Source organism: Liolophura sinensis, chromosome 1 (assembly GCF_032854445.1).
Source record: "Liolophura sinensis isolate JHLJ2023 chromosome 1, CUHK_Ljap_v2, whole genome shotgun sequence".
In the NCBI taxonomy this organism is placed as follows: Eukaryota; Metazoa; Mollusca; class Polyplacophora; order Chitonida; family Chitonidae; genus Liolophura; species Liolophura sinensis.
The window spans coordinates 93,960,118-93,982,665 of record NC_088295.1 but is presented as its reverse complement, the minus strand read 5'-3'; the positions used below and the strand labels follow the sequence as shown (position 1 = coordinate 93,982,665).

The window sequence follows — 22,548 nt, the reverse complement described above, 5'->3', positions numbered from 1 at the left end:
ACCTTGATGTAAGATTAAATACCTGGAGGTAAAAACAAATGTGTGGAGGTAAGATCAAATACCTGGAGGTAAAAACAAATATGTGGAAGTAAGATCACATACCTGGAGGTAAGATGAAATATGTGGAGGTAAGATGAAATACCCGGATGTAAGATCAAATACCTGGAGGTAAGATGAAATATGTGGATGTAAGATCAAATACCTGGAGGTAAGACCAGATAGCTGGAGGTAAGATCAAATACCTGGAGGGAAGATGAGATACCCGGAGGGAAGATGAAATACCTGGATTGCAAGGTTGCTGCTACACTGGCTCACTAACGCCATATTTATCTGCAAACATTGTTGATGAATTGATTTTTGATGACTGTTATTGCCTGCACAATACACATACATTTATCTGATTGACAGGAGGTATGTTTATTGTGCTTCAGTTGTTATCAGATGAAGATAATTTTAACCAGTTCAGCTTGACATCGTTTGATTTGGATCAGTATTTACGGCTAGATGCAGCTGCTGTCAGAGCCCTGAACCTGCTGCCTAACTCTCTAGAAGGTGAGTCCATGGGATAATTGGGGAGGTGGGCATGGAGCCAGTGGATAAAGGCGGATAATTAATAATTATTGAATTTAGCTCGGCTAATTTACAATTAAACTGTTCTTCCCCAAGGCCCTTACAGAGAAAACAATATATAGGAAATGAGTTCAATCAAAATACATCAGCATATATAAAAGAACATAAAGCATCGTGTAATTTGGAAAGTGAAGGTACATACATTCAAACATACAAAAAGCAACAATACAAGGGAGGTGGGGATGTGAGGCCAGGGACAAAGGGAGGTGAGGGTGTGAGGCTGGGGACAAAGGGAGGTGGGGGTGTGAGGCTAGGGACAATGGGAGGTGAGGCTGGGGACTAAGGGAGGTGGGGATGTGAGGCCAGGGACAATGGGAGGTGAGGGTGTGAGGCTGGGGACAAAGGGAGGTGGGGGTGTGAGGCCGGGGACAAAGGGAGGTGGGGGTGTGAGGCCAGGGACAAAGAGAGGTGGGGGTGTGAGGCCGGGGACAAAGGGAGGCCAGGGACAAAGGGAGGCCAGGGACAAAGGGAGGTGGGGGTGTGAGGCTGGGGACAAATAGAGGTGGGGGTGTGAGGCCAAGGACAATGGAGGTGAGGCTGTGAGGCCGGGGACAAAGGGAGGTGGGGGTGTGAGGCCGGGGACAAAGGGAGGTGGGGGTGTGAGGCCAGTTACAAAGGGAGGTGGGGGTGTGAGGGCAGGGACAAAGGGATTGGGGATGTCAGGCCAGGGACAAAGGGAGGTGGGGATGTCAGACCAGGGACAAAGGGAGATGGGGGTGTGAGGCCGGGGACAAAGGGAGGTGGGGATGTCAGGCCAGGGACAAAGGGAGGTGAGGATGTCAGGCCAGGGACAAAGGGAGGTGGTGGGTGGGGGGTGAGTAAAACTAGTGTGAGTTGAGCATAAAGTACATGCAGATCCACTATTGATGGTACACATCAAGATGTGAATAAATCTGGTAAATTATTATATGTGATATTTGGTTTTTTGGTATAATGTAAATATAGACTGATCTTCAGAGAGATTCCTGTCATCTTCTAGTCAAATTAAGCTGGGTATTCTTGAAGTGTTAAAATAGAAAAGCAACAGAATGTAAACTTCATATGACAACATTTATTCTTTTGTCAAATGCAGGTGGGAATAAGAACCAGTGCATCCTGGGACTGTTGAATAAATGTCGGACGGCCCAAGGTCAGAGGCTGTTGTCACAGTGGGTAAAACAGCCACTGGTTGATATCAATAGGATAGGTAAACTTTCTTTCGGACATTTTATTCTTCACCATTGGTTGGTATGCAGCCATTGGTTGATATGCAGCCATTATTAGATATGCAGCCATAGGTTAATATGCGTCCATTGTAAGATATGCAGGGGGCCTCCGCGGTTCAGTTGGTTAACGCGCTAGCGCAGCGTAAGGACTCAGGAGCCTCTCACCAATGCGGTCGCTGTGAGTTCAAGTCCAGCTCATGCTGGCTTCCTCTCCAGCATGGTCGTGGGTTTGCCCCGGGCTCTGCCCGATTTCCACCCACCATAATGCTGGCCGCTGTCTTATAAGTGAAACATTCTTGAGTACGGCATAAAACACCAATCAAATAAATAAAAATAAATAACATATGCAGCCATTGTTAGATATGCGGCCATTGGTTGATATGCGGCCATTGTTAGATATGCGGCCATTGGTTGATATGCAGCCATTGGTTGATATGCAGCCATTGGTTGATATGCAGCCATTGTTAGATATGCAGCCATTGGTTTATATGCAGCCATTGTTAGATATGCAGCCATTGTTAGATATGCAGCCATTGTTAGATATGTAGCCATTGGTTGATATTCAGCCATAGGTTAATAAGCAGCCATTGTTAGATATGCAGCCATTGTAAGATATGCAGCCATTGGTTGATATGCAGCCATTGTTAGATATGCAGCCATTGGTTGATCTTCAGTCATAGGTTGATATGCAGCCATTGATTGACATGCAGGCATTGGTTGATATGCAGCCATGGGCTGATTTGGGGCCATTGTTAGATATGCACACATTTGTTGATATGCAGCCATTGGTTAATATACAGCCAGTGGTTGATATGTGGCCATTGGTTGATATGCAGCCATTGTTAGATATGCAGCCATTGGTTGATATCAAAAGGATACGACTGCTTTGGTGGCCTAATGGTTACAGTGTCTGTCTCAAAGTCCAGATAGCGCAGCGTATTGACCTGCTCTGGTTGCTCTGAATTCAAGTTCATCTCATGTGGCTTCCTCTCTGGCCATACGTGGAAAGGTCAGCCAGCAATCCTTGGATGGTTTTGGGTTTCCCCACCATAATGCTGTCCGCTGTTGTATGTGGGAAATGCTGCTAGCAATCCGTGGATGGTCTTGGGTTTCCCCACCATAATACTGTCCGCTGTTGTATGTGGGAAATGCTGCTAGCAATCCGTGGATGGTCTTGGGTTTCCCCACCATAATACTGTCCGCTGTTGTATGTGGGAAATGCTGCTAGCAATATGTGGATGGTCTTCTGTTTCCCCCACCATAATACTGTCCGCTGTTGTATGTGGGAAATGCTGCTAGCAATCGGTGGATGGTCTTGGGTTTCCCCACCATAATACTGTCTGCTGTTGTATGTGGGAAATGCTGCTAGCAATCCGTGGATGGTCTTGGGTTTCCCCACCATAATACTGTCCGCTGTTGTATGTGGGAAATGCTGCTAGCAATCCGTGGATGGTCTTGGGTTTCCCCACCATAATACTGTCTGCTGTTGTATGTGGGAAATGCTGCTAGCAATCCGTGGATGGTCTTGGGTTTCCCCACCGTATACCACAGTCTTGGTTGATATCAACATGATACATAAGCTTCACCAAGAATGGTTTATAAGCTTTAAAAAGTCTGCATGTTACATATTTTAGATGTGGAAAAGTTTGTCAGTGACTAGTCAGAGGGGGTAGGTTTATGAGCCCATAAAACAGATGACCTTTGTATTGGGGTCAATTTTTGGAGGTTGGTACATGTATCAAGTAACATTCCTTTACATGTACATACCTGTAAATACCACAAATACACATGCCTTTAACTTCAGTAAGAATGTGGTTTGAGATGAATTGCCAGCCCACTCTGATACACATCGGATGTACATGTTTATGACTCGGCTTGGCATTTGGTCATAGCAGTAGTTTTGTCTGCCCTGTACACTAGAAGCTTGACCCTTACGATATTTTTATTTCTGGCTCTACCAGAGGAGCGACTCAATATTGTGGAGTCATTCATGGAAGACACAGAGTTACGACAAATTCTACAGGAAGATCAGCTGCGAAGAATTCCTGATTTCCAACGCCTTTCCAAAAAATTTCAGCGAAAGAAAGCCAACCTGCAGGTGAGTTTCTGTTTATGATTACTGATGCCAACTTTTTGTCTAGTTTCAGTTTATACCTTGCTCAAGCAATTTGTAGCTAGAAGGCCTCAGTTGTTTTATAGTTACGTCCAAGCTCTGGTAATGTTACTCGTTGTTCTCTTCATAAGCTATCTGAGCAGGGTTGGCATTAATCTCCGGTGATGGTAACCTGTGTGCTACTCGTGCTGCAAACAGTGCATGTTGTTGTTGCCGATGGTTCTCATTGCCTAAATAAACAGAATTTTAGCTTTGCCCAGTCATGCAAAGATCCGGACTTGACATGTCTTGTCACATTGGATTTGTGGACGTAAGTTACACCGTCCACATGGTTTATGAGGGGCTGCAGTGACTGTCCACCGATGCCTCGAATCTTTGCCTCGCCACGAATCTTGGGAATATTTTCCAAACATACTTTACATTAGAGTCTAGTCAATCATTTGTCTTCACTCATTTCATATGTAAAGTCATCGTGAAAGTCCCACGAAAGAAGTGTTTTTTCCGTGACAGAAATTGTCCCCTTACTTTTTCGACATTTTCTCGGAGATCAACTGACCATTTTAGCTGACTTTCAGTGTGCGTGGCTACGTGGAAGTCTTTAGTGTGGAGGCGCGTTTAATGTCCAAAATGATTAATATAATGCCCATAGATTGCTATGAGTGCAGACTGCTCATCGTCCAAAATGATGACAGTATGATGACAAGTGCCAGAGTAAATCGACTTAAACTTGTCCTGCTGTTCAGATTTTAAAGCCCTTTTCTCTGTGAACTTAAAATGTTTGAATCTTAGCCTTAGCTCCAGGCGAAAAGGCAACCGTTCCCCATAATTAGACGGATGGCGATCCATGTGTAACCCAAATAAGCGTTCTTCTCTTAATCCCAACCCTGCTGAGAGTCTTTCTGCTGCACGCCCTCTCATCTATGATTTTCTCCCCTCTATCCAGTGGTTTAACTTTACTTTTTCAGGTGGTTGCCATCAGAGCAACCAAAATCTTAAACCTGGTTGCCCTGAAATATTTTCAATTGGCCTGAAATTTTAATGTTCAAATACCTAGCAGGAAGTAAGATTCCAGCAACAAATATTTAACATGTCATATGCCTGGTAGGGGCCCCCATGGCCGAGTTAGGGAGCCACTAAGGCAGTGGCCCTGGCGCCTTTCAGATGGTGATGAGTTCAGGTCCAGTTCATGCTGGCTTCCTTGCCTGTCGCATGTGGGGAATACTGCTAGCAATCCGTGGATGGCCTTGGGTTTCCCCACCATAATACTGTCCGCTGTTGTATGTGGGAAATGCTGCTAGCAGTCCGTGGATGGTTTTGGGTTTCCCCACCATAATACTGTCTGCTGTTGTATGTGGGAAATGCTGCTAGCAATCCGTGGATGGTCTTGGGTTTCCCCACCATAATACTGTCCGCTGTTGTATGTGGGAAATGCTGCTAGCAATCCATGGATGGTCTTGGGGTTTCCCCACCATAATACTGTGCGCTGTTGTATGTGGGAAATGCTGCTAGCAATCCGTGGATGGTCTTGGGTTTCCCACCATAATACTGTCTGCTGTTGTATGTGGGAAATGCTGCTAGCAATCCGTGGATGGTCTTGGGTTTCCCCACCATAATACTGTCTGCTGTTGTATGTGGGAAATGCTGCTAGCAATCCGTGGATGGTCTTGGGTTTCCCCACCATAATTACTGTCCGCTGTGTATGTGGGAAATGCTGCTAGCAATCCGTGGATGGTCTTGGTTTCCTCACCATAATGCTGTCTGCTGTCGTATGAGTGAAATATTCTGTAAATTACTGTATTTCACCTAAAGTTTAGTATTCTTCAGGTGGCAAATTTTATGTGATTATCAATGATTCAACCAGGGCCAGTTAAGAGTTTCTTGTGAAGCGTGATAATTTCTTGTCAGAAAAAAAAAAAAATGTCAGAATCATTTTAATGCCTTTTTCATAATGTACTTCTGAAAGTGCATTGTTACATGCTAAACTGCAGCCATGAATAAAAGGATCATTTTAAGTCCTGTCATTAGGGTCAGTGCAAAGCTTGACGTCGGTGTATTCACTGCAAATGGAGCACACGATGTATTTACGTGTGCCGGGTTCCACATCCATATTCCACTTCAGTCGCCCATGGAATCGTTACCTTCCAAGACCGAACAGACTGCCATTGTCGCTTGTAATGGTTGTATTCCACATTTGTAGTAGCTGATTTTGAAGCCCACGAGTTTCTATCGGCATTTCCGGGAGGGCCTTTATAATTTGTCAAAAAGTGATGCATCGTCACTTGACAACTGTAAAAGCATTGCAGTCAACCCAGGGATGAAAGTACATTCTCTGTGATAGGGGAAATTCCGCAGGGTTGTACTCTTGCAAGTTGTGTAACGAAACGTCCCAGATTGTGAAGAGTACAAATAGCCTCCTTCTCTAGGTTGTTGTGACAGCCATTTTATTTGAGGGTTTGTTTTTATTTTGCTTCGGCGGAGGATTTGCTTCAATAAAATTTATTTATTTAGTTGCCTGTTTGATTGTACTTAATGCCATGCTGAAGAATTTGTGTTTCAATGAATAACATTACTGACTTCTGATACTTTAGACCGGACTGATCGGCAAAAGAAATGCACTTTCTGGTGGGGGCAGGCACATTGGCAAAGTTGGTTGCCGGAGAGATTTTCTACTCTTTGATGAGGAAAGCGTTAAGTTACACCACTGGTGTCTCAATTATGGTTGTTATCTCTCCTTGACAGGACTGCTATAGAGTGTATCAAGGCCTGGACAAAATGCCATATTTGTTAGAGGCGTTTGGAGAAACATGGGGGCAAGCACAGGAACTTACTAATGGAAGTTTCACAAATCCTATGAAGGTGAGAATAGCTGATTGTGGTGAGGATGTCTGGTGAGGACGGACATTCTACAGGAAATTATGTCAAAAGTGGTGTGTGAATTATTGTGACCAAAGCTCCTCAAGTAGTGAGAATGGGCAAAGGCATACAAATAAAGGACACGCTGAAATAGCACAGAGTCTGTGGACATCGTATTTATCAACCTGAGTAGCTTTGACTACAATGGTGATAGACCTAAAGTTTCATCCAAGACGATGTTGCTCATTTTTCCTGTTTCTGAGAGGTCCATTCATCCTAGAAAGGTGTTTTCTTGTAGGAGGCTGAATAATATCCTATTGGGAAAAGTTTTATCACCTACAGTAATATTTGGTCACGTTTATTGCCTCTAAAATTGCTCTTTGGTGAGAGGAATTTTAGGTCGTTAACAACATTAACAGGTTTTGTGGAATTCTGACAGTGGCATTTTAGTCAACCCTTTGACCCCTCAATAATGACATTGTTGTGTGAACCTTTGGAAATGATCTTATCAGATCTGGAGCCCTGTGAATAAAGAGGAATATTTGTTCTGTTAAAAATAAACAACAGAAAAGCAGGGAAGTGTTTCCTTCACTAGATGGATAAGTACTGTATAGTTTGTGTTGCCATGATTACAGGAATTGTATAGTTTGTGTTGCCATGATTACAGGAATTGTTGATGGACTTCAGTAAGTACCAGGAAATGGTAGAGGCAACAGTTGACCTGTCCCAGGTGGAAAACCATGAGTACCTTATAAAGCCAGACTTTGATGAAGGACTGACCGGTGAGATGCACCTCAATTCTCCATATGGCAGGAGTATCAGCATCATTTACAAAAAAAAAGGATCTACTCCACCTATAAGGAAAACCAAAAAGGTTTCTCCAATAACAGGAACTGGTGTAAATGTGTGTAGTCTTACTTAAGCTGCACATTATTAATGAATAATGAATCCCTGTATGTATACAGTACATATAATCTACTGGATTTGTAAAATCCCCCTTCTGCATATCCAGGTGTGAAACACTTACATATAATCTACTGGATTTGTAAAATCCCCCTTCTGCATATCCAGGTGTGAAACACTTACATATAATCTACTGGATTTGTAAAATCCCCCTTCTGCATATCCAGGTGTGAAACACTTACATATAATCTACTGGATTTGTAAAATCCCCCTTCTGCATATCCAGGTGTGAAACACTTACATGTAATCTACTGGATTTGTAAAATCCCCTTCTGCATATCCAGGTTTGAAACACTTACATATAATCTACTGGATTTGTAAATTCCCCCTTCTGCATATCCAGGTGTGAAACACTTACATATAATCTACTGGATTTGTAAAATCCCCCTTCTGCATATCCAGGTGTGAAACACTTACATATAATCTACTGGATTTGTAAAATCCCCCTTCTGCATATCCAGGTGTGAAACACTTACATGTAATCTACTGGATTTGTAAAATCCCCCTTCTGCATATCCAGGTTTGAAACACTTACATATAATCTACTGGATTTGTAAAATCCCCCTTCTGCATATCCAGGTGTGAAACACTAACATATAATCTACTGGATTTGTAAAATCCCCCTTCTGCATATCCAGGTGTGAACGCTTACATGCCTTTGGAGCGTTGATTTCTGAAATATATAGAAATATATTGAAGCTTTTCACTACAAAAGCAGGTTTCCTGTAATTCTTCGTATCACTTAGTTATTCATGCATATTAAAGACCATAATGTCACATATAACACAAATGTACCTGTCACATCGGCAGTAAGGACAAACTTCGCTGACTGCATTTTCAGTTTGAGTTGGCTGCACTTGTCCAGAAAAAGATAAACTCGTGGCATGATCTGATTGAGACCAACGCTGGCTTCCTTATCCGGCCGTACGTGGGAAGGTCTGCCAGCAACCTGCGGATGGTTGTGGGTTTTCCCGGGCTCTGCCCGCTTTCCTCCCACCATAATGCTGGCCGCCGTTGTATAAGTGAAATATTCTTGAGTACAGCATAAAACATCAATCAAATAAATAAATAAATTGAGACAACAAGATGTACACCATCTAAAAGGCAACTGACAAATTGTGTGGAAGTCTTAACTTAAATTTGTGAGTTAATTATGCACAGAAAGGAACTTTCACTGTTATGAGAAAATGAGATGATCAGACAAGTGACGTGATTCGAAAATTCAGGTTTATGAAGTTCTAATGCAGTCCTGTGGATTGCATGGTGACTTTTGCATTAATTGCGATGTTATTGTCCTTACTATTCCCACGTAATGAGGTGATATCAATTCAGAATTACTTTTAGGGCACGGGCACCTCTTTTTGTGGCGTTCAGCATCGAGACAGGGACTTTTTTCGAATTTCAGATTAGTGAATGTATTGATTCAGAGTGTTTTAATGGGAAAGCTAGCTGGGAACATGGCCAATGGATCTCCGAGCTAACGAAGCACATGCCATCAATTGGTCCTGCATGTATACACCTGTATATAGACATGATATTGTATGTTGTCAGATAAAGCAAGCATTGATGTCCTGACTTTCAGGTCTCCGTGAACGTATGGATGAGTTAGAGGAAAGCATCAAGGCTCAGTTGAACAAGGTGAGTCAGCACAAACATCACAGTGTGACTGATAATCACAAATAAAGTGAGTCAACACAAACATCACAATCTGACTGATAATCACAAACAAGGTGATTCAACACAAACATCACTGTGTGACTGATAATCACAAACAAGTTGAGTCAACATAAACATCACAATCTGACTGATAATCACAAATAAGGTGAGTCAACACAAACATCACAATCTGACTGATAATCACAAATAAGGTGAGTCAGCACAAACCATCACAATCTGACTGATAATCACAAACCGGGTGAGTCAACACAAACATCACAATCTGACTGATAATCACAAATAAGGTGAGTCAACACAAACATCACAATCTGACTGATAATCACAAATAAGGTGAGTCAACACAACATCACATAGTGTGACTGATAATCACAAATAAGGTAGGTCAACATAAACATCACACAGTGTGACTGATAATCACAAACCGGGTGAGTCAGCATCGCCCCACCCTAAATAAACACTGGCCAGGTGAGTCAACACAAACATCTGGGGGTGTACATAGATCGACCAGCTTCCTCGCCCCACCCTAAATAAACACTGGCCAGGTGAGTCAACACAAACATCTGGGGATGTACATAGATCGACCAGCTTCCTCAACCCACTGTAAATAAACACTGGCCAGGTGAGTCAACACAAACACCTGGGGGTGGTGTACATAGATCGACCAGCTTCTTCGCCCCACCTGGAATGAACACTTGTCAGGCGAATCAACACAAACATCTGGGGGTGGTGTACATAGATCGACCAGCTTCCTCACGCCACCTGGAATGAACACTTGTCAGGCGAATCAACACAAACATCTGGGGGTGGTGTACATAGATCGACCAGCTTCTTCGCCCCACCCTAAATAAACACTGGCCAGGTGAGTCAACACAAACATCTGGGGGTGGTGTACATAGATCGACCAGCTTCTTCGCCCCACCCTAAATAAACACTGGTCAGGTGAGTCAACACAAACATCTGGGGGTGTACATAGATCGACCAGCTTCCTCGCCCCACCCTAAATAAACACTGGCCAGGTGAGTCAACACAAACATCTGGGGATGTACATGGCTCGACCAGCTTCCTCACGCCACCTGGAATGAACACTTGTCAGGCGAATCAACACAAACATCTGGGGGTGGTGTACATAGATCGACCAGCTTCTTCGCCCCACCTGGAATAAACACTGGCCAGGTGAGTCAACACAAACATCTGGGGGTGGTGTACATAGATCGACCAGCTTCCTCACCCCACCTGGAATGAACACTTGTCAGGTGAGTCAACACAAACATCTGGGGGTGTACATAGATCGACCAGCTTCCTCAACCCACTGTAAATAAACACTGGCCAGGTGAGTCAACACAAACACCTGGGGGTGGTGTACATAGATCGACCAGCTTCCTCACCCCACCTGGAATGAACACTTGTCAGGTGAGTCAACACAAACATCTGGGGGTGTACATAGATCGACCAGCTTCCTCGCCCCACCGTAAATAAACACTTGTCAGGTGAGTCAACACAAACATCTGGGGGTGGTGTACATAGATCGACCAGCTTCTTCGCCCCACCGTAAATAAACACTGGTCAGGTGAGTCAACACAAACATCTGGGGGTGGTGTACATAGATCGACCAGCTTCCTCGCCCCACCCTAAATAAACACTGGCCAGGTGAGTCAACGCAAAAATCTGGGGGTGTACCCGGCTCGACCAGCTTCCTCGCCCCACCCTAAGTAAACACTGGTCAGGTGAGTCAACACAAACATCTGGGGGTGGTGTACATAGCTCAACCAGCTTCTTTGCCCCACCGTAAATAAACACTGGCCAGGTGAGTCAACACAAACATCTTTGGGTGGTGTACATAGATCGACCAGCTTCCTCACGCCACCTGGAATGAACACTGGTCAGGTGAGTCAACACAAACATCTGGGGTGTACATGGCTCGACCAGCTTCCTCACCCCAACTGGAATGAACACTTGTCAGGTGAGTCAACACAAACATCTGGTGGTGGTGTACATAGATCGACCAGCTTCTTCGCCCCACCTGGAATGAACACTGGTCAGGTGAGTCAACACAAACATCTGGGGGTGTACATGGCTCAACCAGCTTCCTCACCCCACCTGGAATGAACACTTGTCAGGTGAGTCAACACAAACATCTGGGGGTGGTGTACATATATCGACCAGCTTCCTCGCCCCACCCTAAATAAACACTGGTCAGGTGAGTCAACACAAACATCTGGGGATGTACATGGCTCAACCAGCTTCTTCGCCCCACCTGGAATGAACACTTGTCAGGTGAGTCAACACAAACATCTGGGGGTGTACATAGATCGACCAGCTTCCTCGCCCCACCCTACATAAATACTGGTCAGGTGAGTCAACACAAACATCTGGGGGTGTACATAGCTCAACCAGTTTCCTCATCCCACCGTAAATAAATACTGGTCAGGTGAGTCGGCAGAAACATCTGGGGGGTGGACATAGCTCAACCAGCTTCCTCGCCCCACCCTACATAAACACTGGCCAGGTGAGTCAACACAAACATCTGGGGGTGTACATAGATCGACCAGCTTCCTCGCCCCACCCTACATAAACACTGGCCAGGTGAGTCAACACAAACATCTGGGGGGTGAACATAGCTCAACCAGCTTCCTCGCCCCACCTGGAATAAACACTGGCCAGGTGAGTCAACACAAACATCTGGGGGTGGTGTACATAGCTCAACCAGCTTACTCGCCCCACCCTAAATAAGTACTGGTCATATTACTCTTATTAACAACCCCAGGAATATATCTTTGGACACATTGTCATTTGTTATTGGAAAACGTGAGCTAAAGATGGAAACAATGAATAGGTTAATTGTCATACTCCTTATGGGTCATGTTGAGCTCTCTACTCTCACTTTAAATCACTGCCTCCACTAGGCAAGCTTGACTCTTGGAGCCTGTGGGACACGCCTGGTTTTATCTAGGCTTTATCAGATGTCCATTACAGTCATTTTGTACATACATGTCCATTACAGTCATGTTGTGCATACATGCCCATTACAGTCATGTTGTGCATACATGCCCATTACAGCCATGTTGTACATACATGTCCATTACAGTCATGTTGTGCATGCATGTCCATTACAGTCATGTTGTGCATACATGTCCATTACAGTCATGTTGTGCATACATGTCCATTACAGACATGTTGTGCATACATGCCCATTACAGACATGTTGTGCATACATGTCCATTACAGTCATGTTGTGCATACATGTCCATTACAGTCATGTTGTGCATACATGTCCATTACAGTCATGTTGTGCATACATGTCCATTACAGCCATGTTGTGCATACATGCCCATTACAATCATGTTATGCTTACATGCCCATAACAGTCATATTGTACATACATGCCCATTAGTCATGTTGTGCATACATGTCCATTACAGTCATGTTGTGCATGCATGTCCATTACAGTCATGTTGTGCATACATGTCCATTACAGACATGTTGTGCATACATGTCCATTACAGACATGTTGTGCATACATGTCCATTACAGTCATGTTGTGCATACATGTCCATTACAGACATGTTGTGCATACATGTCCATTACAGACATGTTGTGCTTACATGCCCATAACAGTCATGTTGTGCATACATGTCCATTAAAGTCATGTTGTGCATACATGTCCATTACAGACATGTTGTGCATACATGTCCATTACAGACATGTTGTGCATACATGTCCATTACAGACATGTTGTGCATACATGTCCATTACAGTCATGTTGTGCATACATGTCCATTACAGTCATGTTGTGCATACATGTCCATTACAGTCATGTTGTGCATACATGTCCATTACAGTCATGTTGTGCATACATGTCCATTACAGTCATGTTGTGCATACATGTCCATTACAGCCATGTTGTGCATACATGTCCATTACAGACATGTTGTGCATACATGTCCATTACAGTCATGTTGTGCATACATGTCCATTACAGTCATGTTGTGCATACATGTCCATTACAGACATGTTGTGCATACATGTCCATTACAGACATGTTGTGCATACATGTCCATTACAGTCATGTTGTGCATACATGTCCATTACAGTCATGTTGTGCATACATGTCCATTACAGACATGTTGTGCATACATATCCATTACAGTCATGTTGTGCATACATGGACTTAAGATAAAGATAATGTATTTGTACAATTTAGTATTAGAAACAAAGATTGAGACACAGTGTTTATTGTTTTATGACATCACTTCTTGCCCCATCGCCATGACACCAGTGACCTTGACATTGTTGAAGATTCCCGTGCAAATTTTGCTAGCGGTGGCAGTGATGGAAATGAAAGGAAGATAGTGGCGCATGTGCAGTATTAAGGAGTATGTATTGTAAACAGGTTTCTAATATGTGATCATGAATTGTTGTTGTAGGCTGCTCGTGATCTCTCTCTGGAACCTAACAAGACCCTCAAACTTGAGTCTAATGCACAACTGGGATATTTCTTCCGTGTCACACGAAAGGTACGTAACAGAGTTATCCAATCAGATTAAAGAATGTCCTACGCCAGTAAACACCCAGTGGGAACCCTGTGCCTACGGATGAATTTTGGTTGTAGTAAATTGTCGTTTTTAATTCTTCTGATGTGAAACCGGCATCGACAGTTCAGTTGGTAGAGGGTCCTCTTCGGGAAATATAGACCCAGAGTCATTCCTGGGACACACCTACAACCTTAAAAGAGGAAGTTGTAACTTCCTCGGTTGACGTTCAGCATTAGGGTGATAGTGCAATGACTGGTTGATCTGTATCAGTATAATGGCTCACATGGGGCGGCTTACTTGCCTTTTTGAAAGAGCGGTGGAAATCCGTTCTGCAACAAGGAGGCACATTACACGTACATGCACTCTAAGGACCCGTTCGTCGTCATATGACTGAAAGTACAACGTTAAACCCCAAGCACTCACTCACTTACTCTTCTGATGTGTACATGTAGTTATTAGATGTTTAGGAAATTGTGATATGTTTGTGTGTATGACTTGAAGTTGTGCATGGCAACTTTTTGGGCAGATATCACTCGACTTTGCGGCCATCTTGGATTTTGATGAAAACCTAAAGAATCTTTTCCTGAATAGCTAATGCAAATGAGCTGAAATTTTAACTGCAGTTGCACAAAGTTTAGGTACATTCAGGGTGTGATTGAGTACTTTCTCTGTTGAAAACTGGACAGGCTCGCTATTGGGTGAAAATGTCATGTGACCAAAAAATCCATTGTTTGCTAATAATTTCTAAACTTCCAAAGATGATGCCCAGCAAATAGTCTCATCCGATGCAATTTTAGGTACTGATTTCAAATATGCAGTTTTTCCAAAATTGGATGTGTCATCATCAAAACTGGAAGTGAAGCTAGAGATGCAATCTTAAGGTTTAACATCATCCCGAGGCAAGCAGACAACTTTTACATAGCTAGAAGTGACGTCAGCAAACCAGAAGTAGTACATACCCAAAAAAATATCACCATGTTTACATTTTTCAAAATTGAAAAACTGAGGCATCTCAACAGAAATGCGTGGAAACTTAGGTTCATGATACATCTGAAGATGCGCTCTTATGAGTAAAGATTGTGTTGTCCTTAATCACACGATCTGGCGGCAATTTGGGGTTGAAGTTAAAACATTTAACAGTTATTTTCTTCAAAACCAAATGTCTGATTGACATGAAATTTAGCACACGTTACAAACATTCCCTGGAGATTATTTGGAAGAAAGAATGCAATGTTTATGCAAATTAAGTTTTAGCCGATACGGTGAAAGTGATGTTACATGATTTTTTTTTATTTGTTGAATTTCAATATTATCAGTGCTACCTGACCTAGTTTAATGTCCTGATCACAAACAAGATCTTATTATTTCTCTGTAAGATGTACTTAGGTGGCAAATTGCAATCAAAAATCGAAAATTTCCTCATATATTTGTAGATCACATGATAGAAAACTGATCAGCTGTAAAGTTCATAATTGCTGAGTGGAAGGGACTATATATGTATTCTATGTATGCTGAAAATCTGTAAGTGATCATAATAAATACAGGATGCATAGAGCTTCCAAATCTGACCAGAGGCCGATTTACTATATCTTGGCACATTGACAAGTACACGTATATGTTATAGGATGCATATGTAATCTCTTCATGTCTAGCATGAATGTAGAAATATTGTATTATGCCACCCAATGTATGTAATCTGTTCATGTCCAGGCTGAATGTAGAAATATTGTATTATGCCACCCAATGTATGTAATCTGTTCATGTCCAGGCTGAATGTAGAAATATTGTATTATGCCACCCAATGTATGTAATCTGTTTATGTCCAGGCTGAATGTAGAAATATTGTATTATGCCACCCAATGTATGTAATCTGTTCATGTCCAGGCTGAATGTAGAAATATTGTATTATGCCACCCAAGGTAGTTTGAGGTCCTACTTACGAATCCGGTCTTTGTTTGTTTTGTCCTGCCATGTATAGTTTTGTCGCAAACTGCCATCAAAACACAAAAAAGTGTAATTTCTCCCTTTTTTGCAGGTCATGTGACAAAAAGCTGTTACAGCTGTAAAGCTGAAAATCGCTGTGTGTAAAGAGCTGTATATGTACTAAGAAACAGGGGACATGCAAGCCCTCAAATATTGGCCAACAGGTCGATTGACTACATTTAGCAAATCTTCGTACACATGCCGTATAGTGTTCATACAGTGCACTAAGAAGAATATAGGTTGGTTATATATCTAGGCATGAACACCTTTAGGTAACCCGAAGTGACACTGCATAAGCTGGCAATACTGGCTTGAACCCCGGCATCGCTGCTTTAGCAGCTATATTTTATGGTGTACTTGTTTGTTTTGTCTTGTACAGGGGCAATAAGACTTTAGGTTTTCTGACTACATTTAGCTAATCACTAGCTCGGCAATAGTTCTGCAGTAGTTCACCATTATAGCACACCATAAACTCATCACAACCACACTACTGGTGCGCTACAAACTCACCTCTTGCACACCATTAGCTCGCCAATGCCACACTATTGGCACACTCCCAATTCACATATGGCTCACCCCAGAACATCTCTAACACACCACTGATGCGCTACAATCTCACCAATGCCACACTGTCAGCTCACGTCTGGCACACTCCTAATTCACAACTACATGTAGCTTACCTCTGGAACATCTCTAACACACCACTGATGTGCTACAATCTCACCTCTGACACATGAAAAGGCTCACCAATGCCACACTGTCAGCTCCCGTCTGGCACACTCCTAATTCACAACCACATGTAGCTTACCTCTGGAACATCTCTAACACACCACTGATGCACTACAATCTTACCAATGCCTCACCTTTTGTGAACTATGGTTTTTTGCCACCAGCCCTGTGTCATTCTTCAAACGCATTGCTGCCCACAGAAGGTAAATTCTTGGAAAGCGTGATTGGTGAACCATATGTTTCTGCCACCAGTTCTTTGTGATTCCATAAGCAATGGCCCACTCCTGGAAAGTTACACTCTTACCCTAGAGTCTAATACAAGCTTCTGTGTACATTGCCAGGCTCTCCACACAGTTCTCATGTAGTGTTCGCTCTAGAAATGGAGCTTGAGCAAAACAGTGGAGTATCAACTTGTGTATTTAAGATAATTAGGACAGCAGCTGTTTAGGTATTATTTTATTTTTTGGTTTAATTTTGTAGGAAGAAAGATGTTTGAGAAACAACAAAAACTACATCACTATAGACACCAATAAAAACGGAGTACGTTTTCACAACAGTGCCCTGAGGAAGCTAAATGAGGAGTATCTTCAAATAAAGGAGGATTACAACGAACAGCAGAAATCTGTTGTTACAGAAGTTATCACTATTGCAGGTTAGTACACCTTGGAAGTCTTTTGTCACAGAAATCCTCTCTATCACAGGTCATTTCACCTCAGAAGTCTCTTGTCACAGAAATCCTGTCTATCACATGTCAGTTCACCTCAGAAGTCTGTTATCACAGAAGTCCTCTCTACCACATTCACCTCAGAAATCTGTTGTCACAGAAGTCCCCTCTATGACATCTTAGTACACCTCAGAAGTCTGTTGTCACAGAAGTCCCCTCTATCACTGGCCAATTCACTTCAGAAATCTGTTGTCACAGAAGTCCTCTCTATCACATTCACCTCAGAAACTGTTGTCACAGAAGTCCCCTCTGTCACAGGTTAGTTCATCTCAGAAGTCTGTTATCACAGAAGTCCTCTCTACCACATTCACCTCAGAAATCTGTTGTCACAGAAGTCCCCTCTATGACATCTTAGTACACCTCAGAAGTCTGTTGTCACAGAAGTCCCCTCTATCACTGGCCAATTCACTTCAGAAATCTGTTGTCACAGAAGTCCCCTCTGTCACAGGTTAGTTCATCTCAGAAGTCTGTTGTCACAGAAGTCCTCTCTACCACAGGTTAGTGCATCTGAGAAATCTGTTGTCACAGAAGTCCTCTCTGTCACAGGTTAGTTCATCTCAGAAGTCTGTTGTCACAAAAGTCCTCTCTACCACAGGCTAGTTCACCTCAGACGTCTGTTGTTTCAGATGTCCTCTCTACCACACGTTAGTTCACCTCAGAAATCTGTTGTCACAGACGTCCTCTCTACCACAGGTTAGTGCATCTCAGAAATCTGTTGTCACAGAAGTCCTCTCTGTCACAGATTAGTTCATCTCAGAAGTCTGTTGTCACAAAAGTCCTCTCTACCACGCGTTAGTTCATCTCAGAAGTCTGTTGTCACAGAAATCCTCTCTATCACAGGTCAGTTCACCTCAGAAATCTGTTGTCTCAGAAATGCTCTGTATCACTGAACATTTCTCCTCAGAAATCTGTTGTCACAGAAGTCCTCTCTACCACAGGGTAGTGCACCTCAGGTCTCTTGTCAGAAGTCCTCTCTGTCACAGGTTAGTTCATCTCAGAAATCTGTTGTCACAAAAGTCCTCTCTACCACAGGTCAGTTCACCTCAGAAATCTGTTGTCTCAGAGGTCCCCTCTACCACAGGTTAGTTCACCTCAGAAATCTGTTGTCTCAGAGATCCCCTCTACCACACGTTAGTTCACCTCAGAAATCTGTTGTCTCAGAGGTCCCCTCTACCACAGGTCAGTTCACCTCAGAAATCTGTTGTCTCAGAGGTCCCCTCTACCACAGGTCAGTTCACCTCAGAAATCTGTTGTCTCAGAGGTCCCCTCTACCACAGGTCAGTTCACCTCAGAAATCTGTTGTCTCAGAGGTCCCCTCTACAACAGGTTAGTTCACCTCAGAAATCTGTTGTCTCAGAGGTCCCCTCTACCACAGGTTAGTTCACCTCGGAAATCTGTTGTCACAGGAGTCCTCTCTATCACACGTTAGTTCACCTCAGAAGTCTGTTGTCACAGAAATCCTCTCTATCACTGGTCAGTTCTCCTCGTAAATCTGTTGTCACAGAAGTCTGTTGTCACTGAAGTTCTCTCTAGCAGAGGTTAGCATACACGTTACTGCGTCCGGAGGGTTGACACCTCATGTTCACTATTAAAGTAAAACTTTTTAAAACATTTCAGAATGTATTTCAGTATTTAGAAGTTTCCACTAAAGCAGGTGTTTTGACTTGTTGTCTTTGGCTTGTGTAAAGACCTATACTTCGTAAGTTACATGACCTAATGATAGCCAGGGAACTTTGAGCTTCTAGTGGAGATGTAGTTGAGATGTATATAGCTTGTCCTGTTTGAACAGCTCCTCATGTCTTGTCTGTTTTGGAAGGCATACTTAGCTAAGGTGAGAATTCTGATTATGACATTGTTTCAGGTGGCTATGTGGAGCCGATGTGTCTGCTCAATGATGTCATAGCTCAGTTGGACGTTCTTGTAAGCTTTGCCTATGTAGCAGCAGGTGCTCCTGTCCCATACATCAGACCCAAACTGCATCAGAAAGGTCAGTTTATAGCTCCCATGTTTGTGTTAAATGTGTGGTTATTTGATTATTGCGGAAGATCATACTCAGAAAAACTTTATACGGTTACTGTGGCCCAGTACAAAGTCAAATTCATCTCAAGAAACAGAACTCTAAATGCATATACATGTACTGGTGTAACGTGTGTAACTAATAACACTATCTCAAGGAACAGAACTCTACACGCATATGTATGTACTGGTGTAACATGTGTAACTAATAACACTATCTCAAGGAACAGAACTCTACATGCATATGTGTGTACTGGTGTAAAGTGTGTAACTAATAACACAATCTTAAGAAACAGAAATCTACATGCATATGTATGTACTGGTGTAACTTGTGTAACTAAACACTATCTCAAGAAACAGAACTCTACATGTGTATATATGTACTGGTGTAAAGTGTGTAACTAATAAGACTATCTCAAGAAACAGAACTCTACATGCATATGTATGTACTGGTGTAACGTGTGTAACTAACAACACTATCTCAAGAAACAGAGCTCTACATGCATATATATGTACTGGTGTAACGTGTGTAACTAATAACACTATCTCAAGAAACAGAGCTCTACATGCATATATATGTACTGGTGTAACGTGTGTAACTAATAACACTATCTCAAGAAACAGAGCTCTACATGCATATATATATGTACTGGTGTAACGTGTGTAACTAAACACTATCTCAAGAAACAGAACTCTACATGTGTATATATGTACTGGTGTAAAGTGTGTAACTAATAAGACTATCTCAAGAAACAGAACTCTACATGCATATGTATGTACTGGTGTAACGTGTGTAACTAATAACACTATCTCAAGAAACAGAGCTCTACATGCATATATATGTACTGGTGTAACGTGTGTAACTAATAACACTATCTCAAGAAACAGAGCTCTACATGCATATATATGTACTGGTGTAACGTGTGTAACTAATAACACTATCTCAAGAAACAGAGCTCTACATGCATATATATATGTACTGTGTAACGTGTGTAACTAAACACTATCTCAAGAAACAGAACTCTACATGTGTATATATGTACTGGTGTAAAGTGTGTAACCAATAACACTATCTCAAGGAACAGAACTCTACATGCATATGTATGTACTGGTGTAACGTGTGTAACTAATAACACTATCTCAAGAAACAGAGCTCTACATGCATATGTATGTACTGGTGTAATGTGTGTAACTAATAACACTATCTCAAGAAACAGAACTCTACATGCATATGTACATGTCACTCTCCCGTTATGGCTTGTAATATGGGTCCTTATAACTCTCGTTATGGCTTGTAATATGACAAGTTCAAGCACAAAATGGGAAACATTTTATGCCCAGGTCTCTTCAGTTGGAAGAATATTTTTGATGAGTTATAGGTTCTGACCCTTGTGGTTCCGTTGAAGGAAATACTGACACCTTTGGAAATCAGTTCAGAAGCGATATGATTACTTCCTACACTCATGTTTATATTATTATTAATTTGACATGTGTTATCACGTTTCATTATGCTTCAACCACAACAGGGTGGAGACACGTTTTGTGCAGGTACAGGTGAAAATGGGTGCATTTACATTTGTACTTTGAAATATGTTAGACTTGATCAGACTACTTGATGAATTATAATGTAAATTATTTGCACATGCTTAATTCCTACAAACCACAGAAAATATACACAAATATGTGTTTATAAAATATGGTTGCTGCACTACAGGGAGTAGAAAATGAAGCTAGAATAGAACATCAAAATATTGATAGATTTTGGTGCACGTCGGGAAATGCGATACATGATGGCAGACCTTCACTAGATGTGTACAGTTTAGTGGGTTTCCCCAGGCTTTGCTCGATTCCCTCCTACCACAAGCTGGCCAACGTCATTTAAGTGAAATACTCTTGATTATGGCGTAAAACACCAATCTAATAAATAAATAAATAAATTCTCTTCCTTCACATGGTGTTATTAGTTACACACGTTACCCCCCGTATATATATATATGCATATAGAGTTCTGAGATAGTGTTATTAGTTACACACGTTACACCAGTACATGTATATGCATGTAGAGTTCTGTTTCTTGAGATAGTGTTATTAGTTACACACGTTACACCAGTACATGTATATGCATGTAGAGTTCTGTTTCTTGAGATAGTGTTATTAGTTACACACGTTACACCAGTACATATATATGCGTTTAGAGTTCTGAGATAGTGTTATTAGTTACACACGTTACACCAGTACATGTATATGCATTTAGAGTTCTGTTTCTTGAGATAGTGTTATTAGTTTACACACGTTACCCCCGTATATATATATATATATATATATATATATATATATATATATATGCATATAGAGTTCTGAGATAGTGTTATTAGTTACACACTTTACACCAGTACATATATATGCATGTAGAGTTCTGTTTCTTGAGATAGTGTTATTAGTTACACATGTTACACCAGTACATATATATATGCATGTAGAGTTCTGAGATAGTGTTATTAGTTACACACGTTACACCAATACATACATGTATAAGGACCCATATTACAAGCCATAACGGGAGTTATAAGGACCCATATTACAAGCCATTCCGAGAGTCATAAGGACCCATATTACAAGCCATAACAGGAGTTATAAGGGACCCATATTACAAGCCATAACGGGAGTTATAAGGACCCATATCACAAGCCATAACAGGAGTTATAAGGACCCCATATCACGAGCCATAACAGGAGTTATAAGGACCCATATCACAAGCCATAACGGGAGTTATAAGGACCCATATCACAAGCCATAACGGGAGTTATAAGGACCCATATCACAAGCCATAACAGGAGTTATAAGGACCCATATCACAAGCCATAACGGGAGTTATAAGGACCCATATCACAAGCCATAACGGGAGTTATAAGGACCCATATCACAAGCCATAACGGGAGTTATAAGGACCCATATCACAAGCCATAACGGGAGTTATAAGGACCCATATCACAAGCCATAACGGGAGTTATAAGGACCCATATCACAAGCCATAACAGGAGTTATAAGGGACCCCATATCACAAGCCATAGCAGGAGTTATAAGGACCCATATCACAAGCCATAACTGGAGTTATAAAGACCC

At 42.1% G+C, this 22,548-nt stretch overlaps 1 protein-coding gene across 1 annotated transcript in view; it reads left to right on the top strand.

The window, feature by feature from the left end:
• LOC135465889 (DNA mismatch repair protein Msh2-like) overlaps nucleotides 1-20,873 on the top strand; it is a 39,115-nt gene extending 18,242 nt beyond the window's left edge. The window contains exons 11-20 of the mRNA XM_064743261.1: nucleotides 432-552; nucleotides 1,703-1,816; nucleotides 3,797-3,933; nucleotides 6,688-6,804; nucleotides 7,469-7,583; nucleotides 9,347-9,402; nucleotides 13,866-13,955; nucleotides 17,166-17,337; nucleotides 19,271-19,737; nucleotides 20,832-20,873. Coding sequence (XP_064599331.1) covers nucleotides 432-552; nucleotides 1,703-1,816; nucleotides 3,797-3,933; nucleotides 6,688-6,804; nucleotides 7,469-7,583; nucleotides 9,347-9,402; nucleotides 13,866-13,955; nucleotides 17,166-17,337; nucleotides 19,271-19,737; nucleotides 20,832-20,873 — 1,431 coding nt within the window. The remainder of the gene's footprint in view (nucleotides 1-431; nucleotides 553-1,702; nucleotides 1,817-3,796; nucleotides 3,934-6,687; nucleotides 6,805-7,468; nucleotides 7,584-9,346; nucleotides 9,403-13,865; nucleotides 13,956-17,165; nucleotides 17,338-19,270; nucleotides 19,738-20,831) is intronic.
• The last annotated feature ends 1,675 nt before the right edge of the window (nucleotides 20,874-22,548 follow it).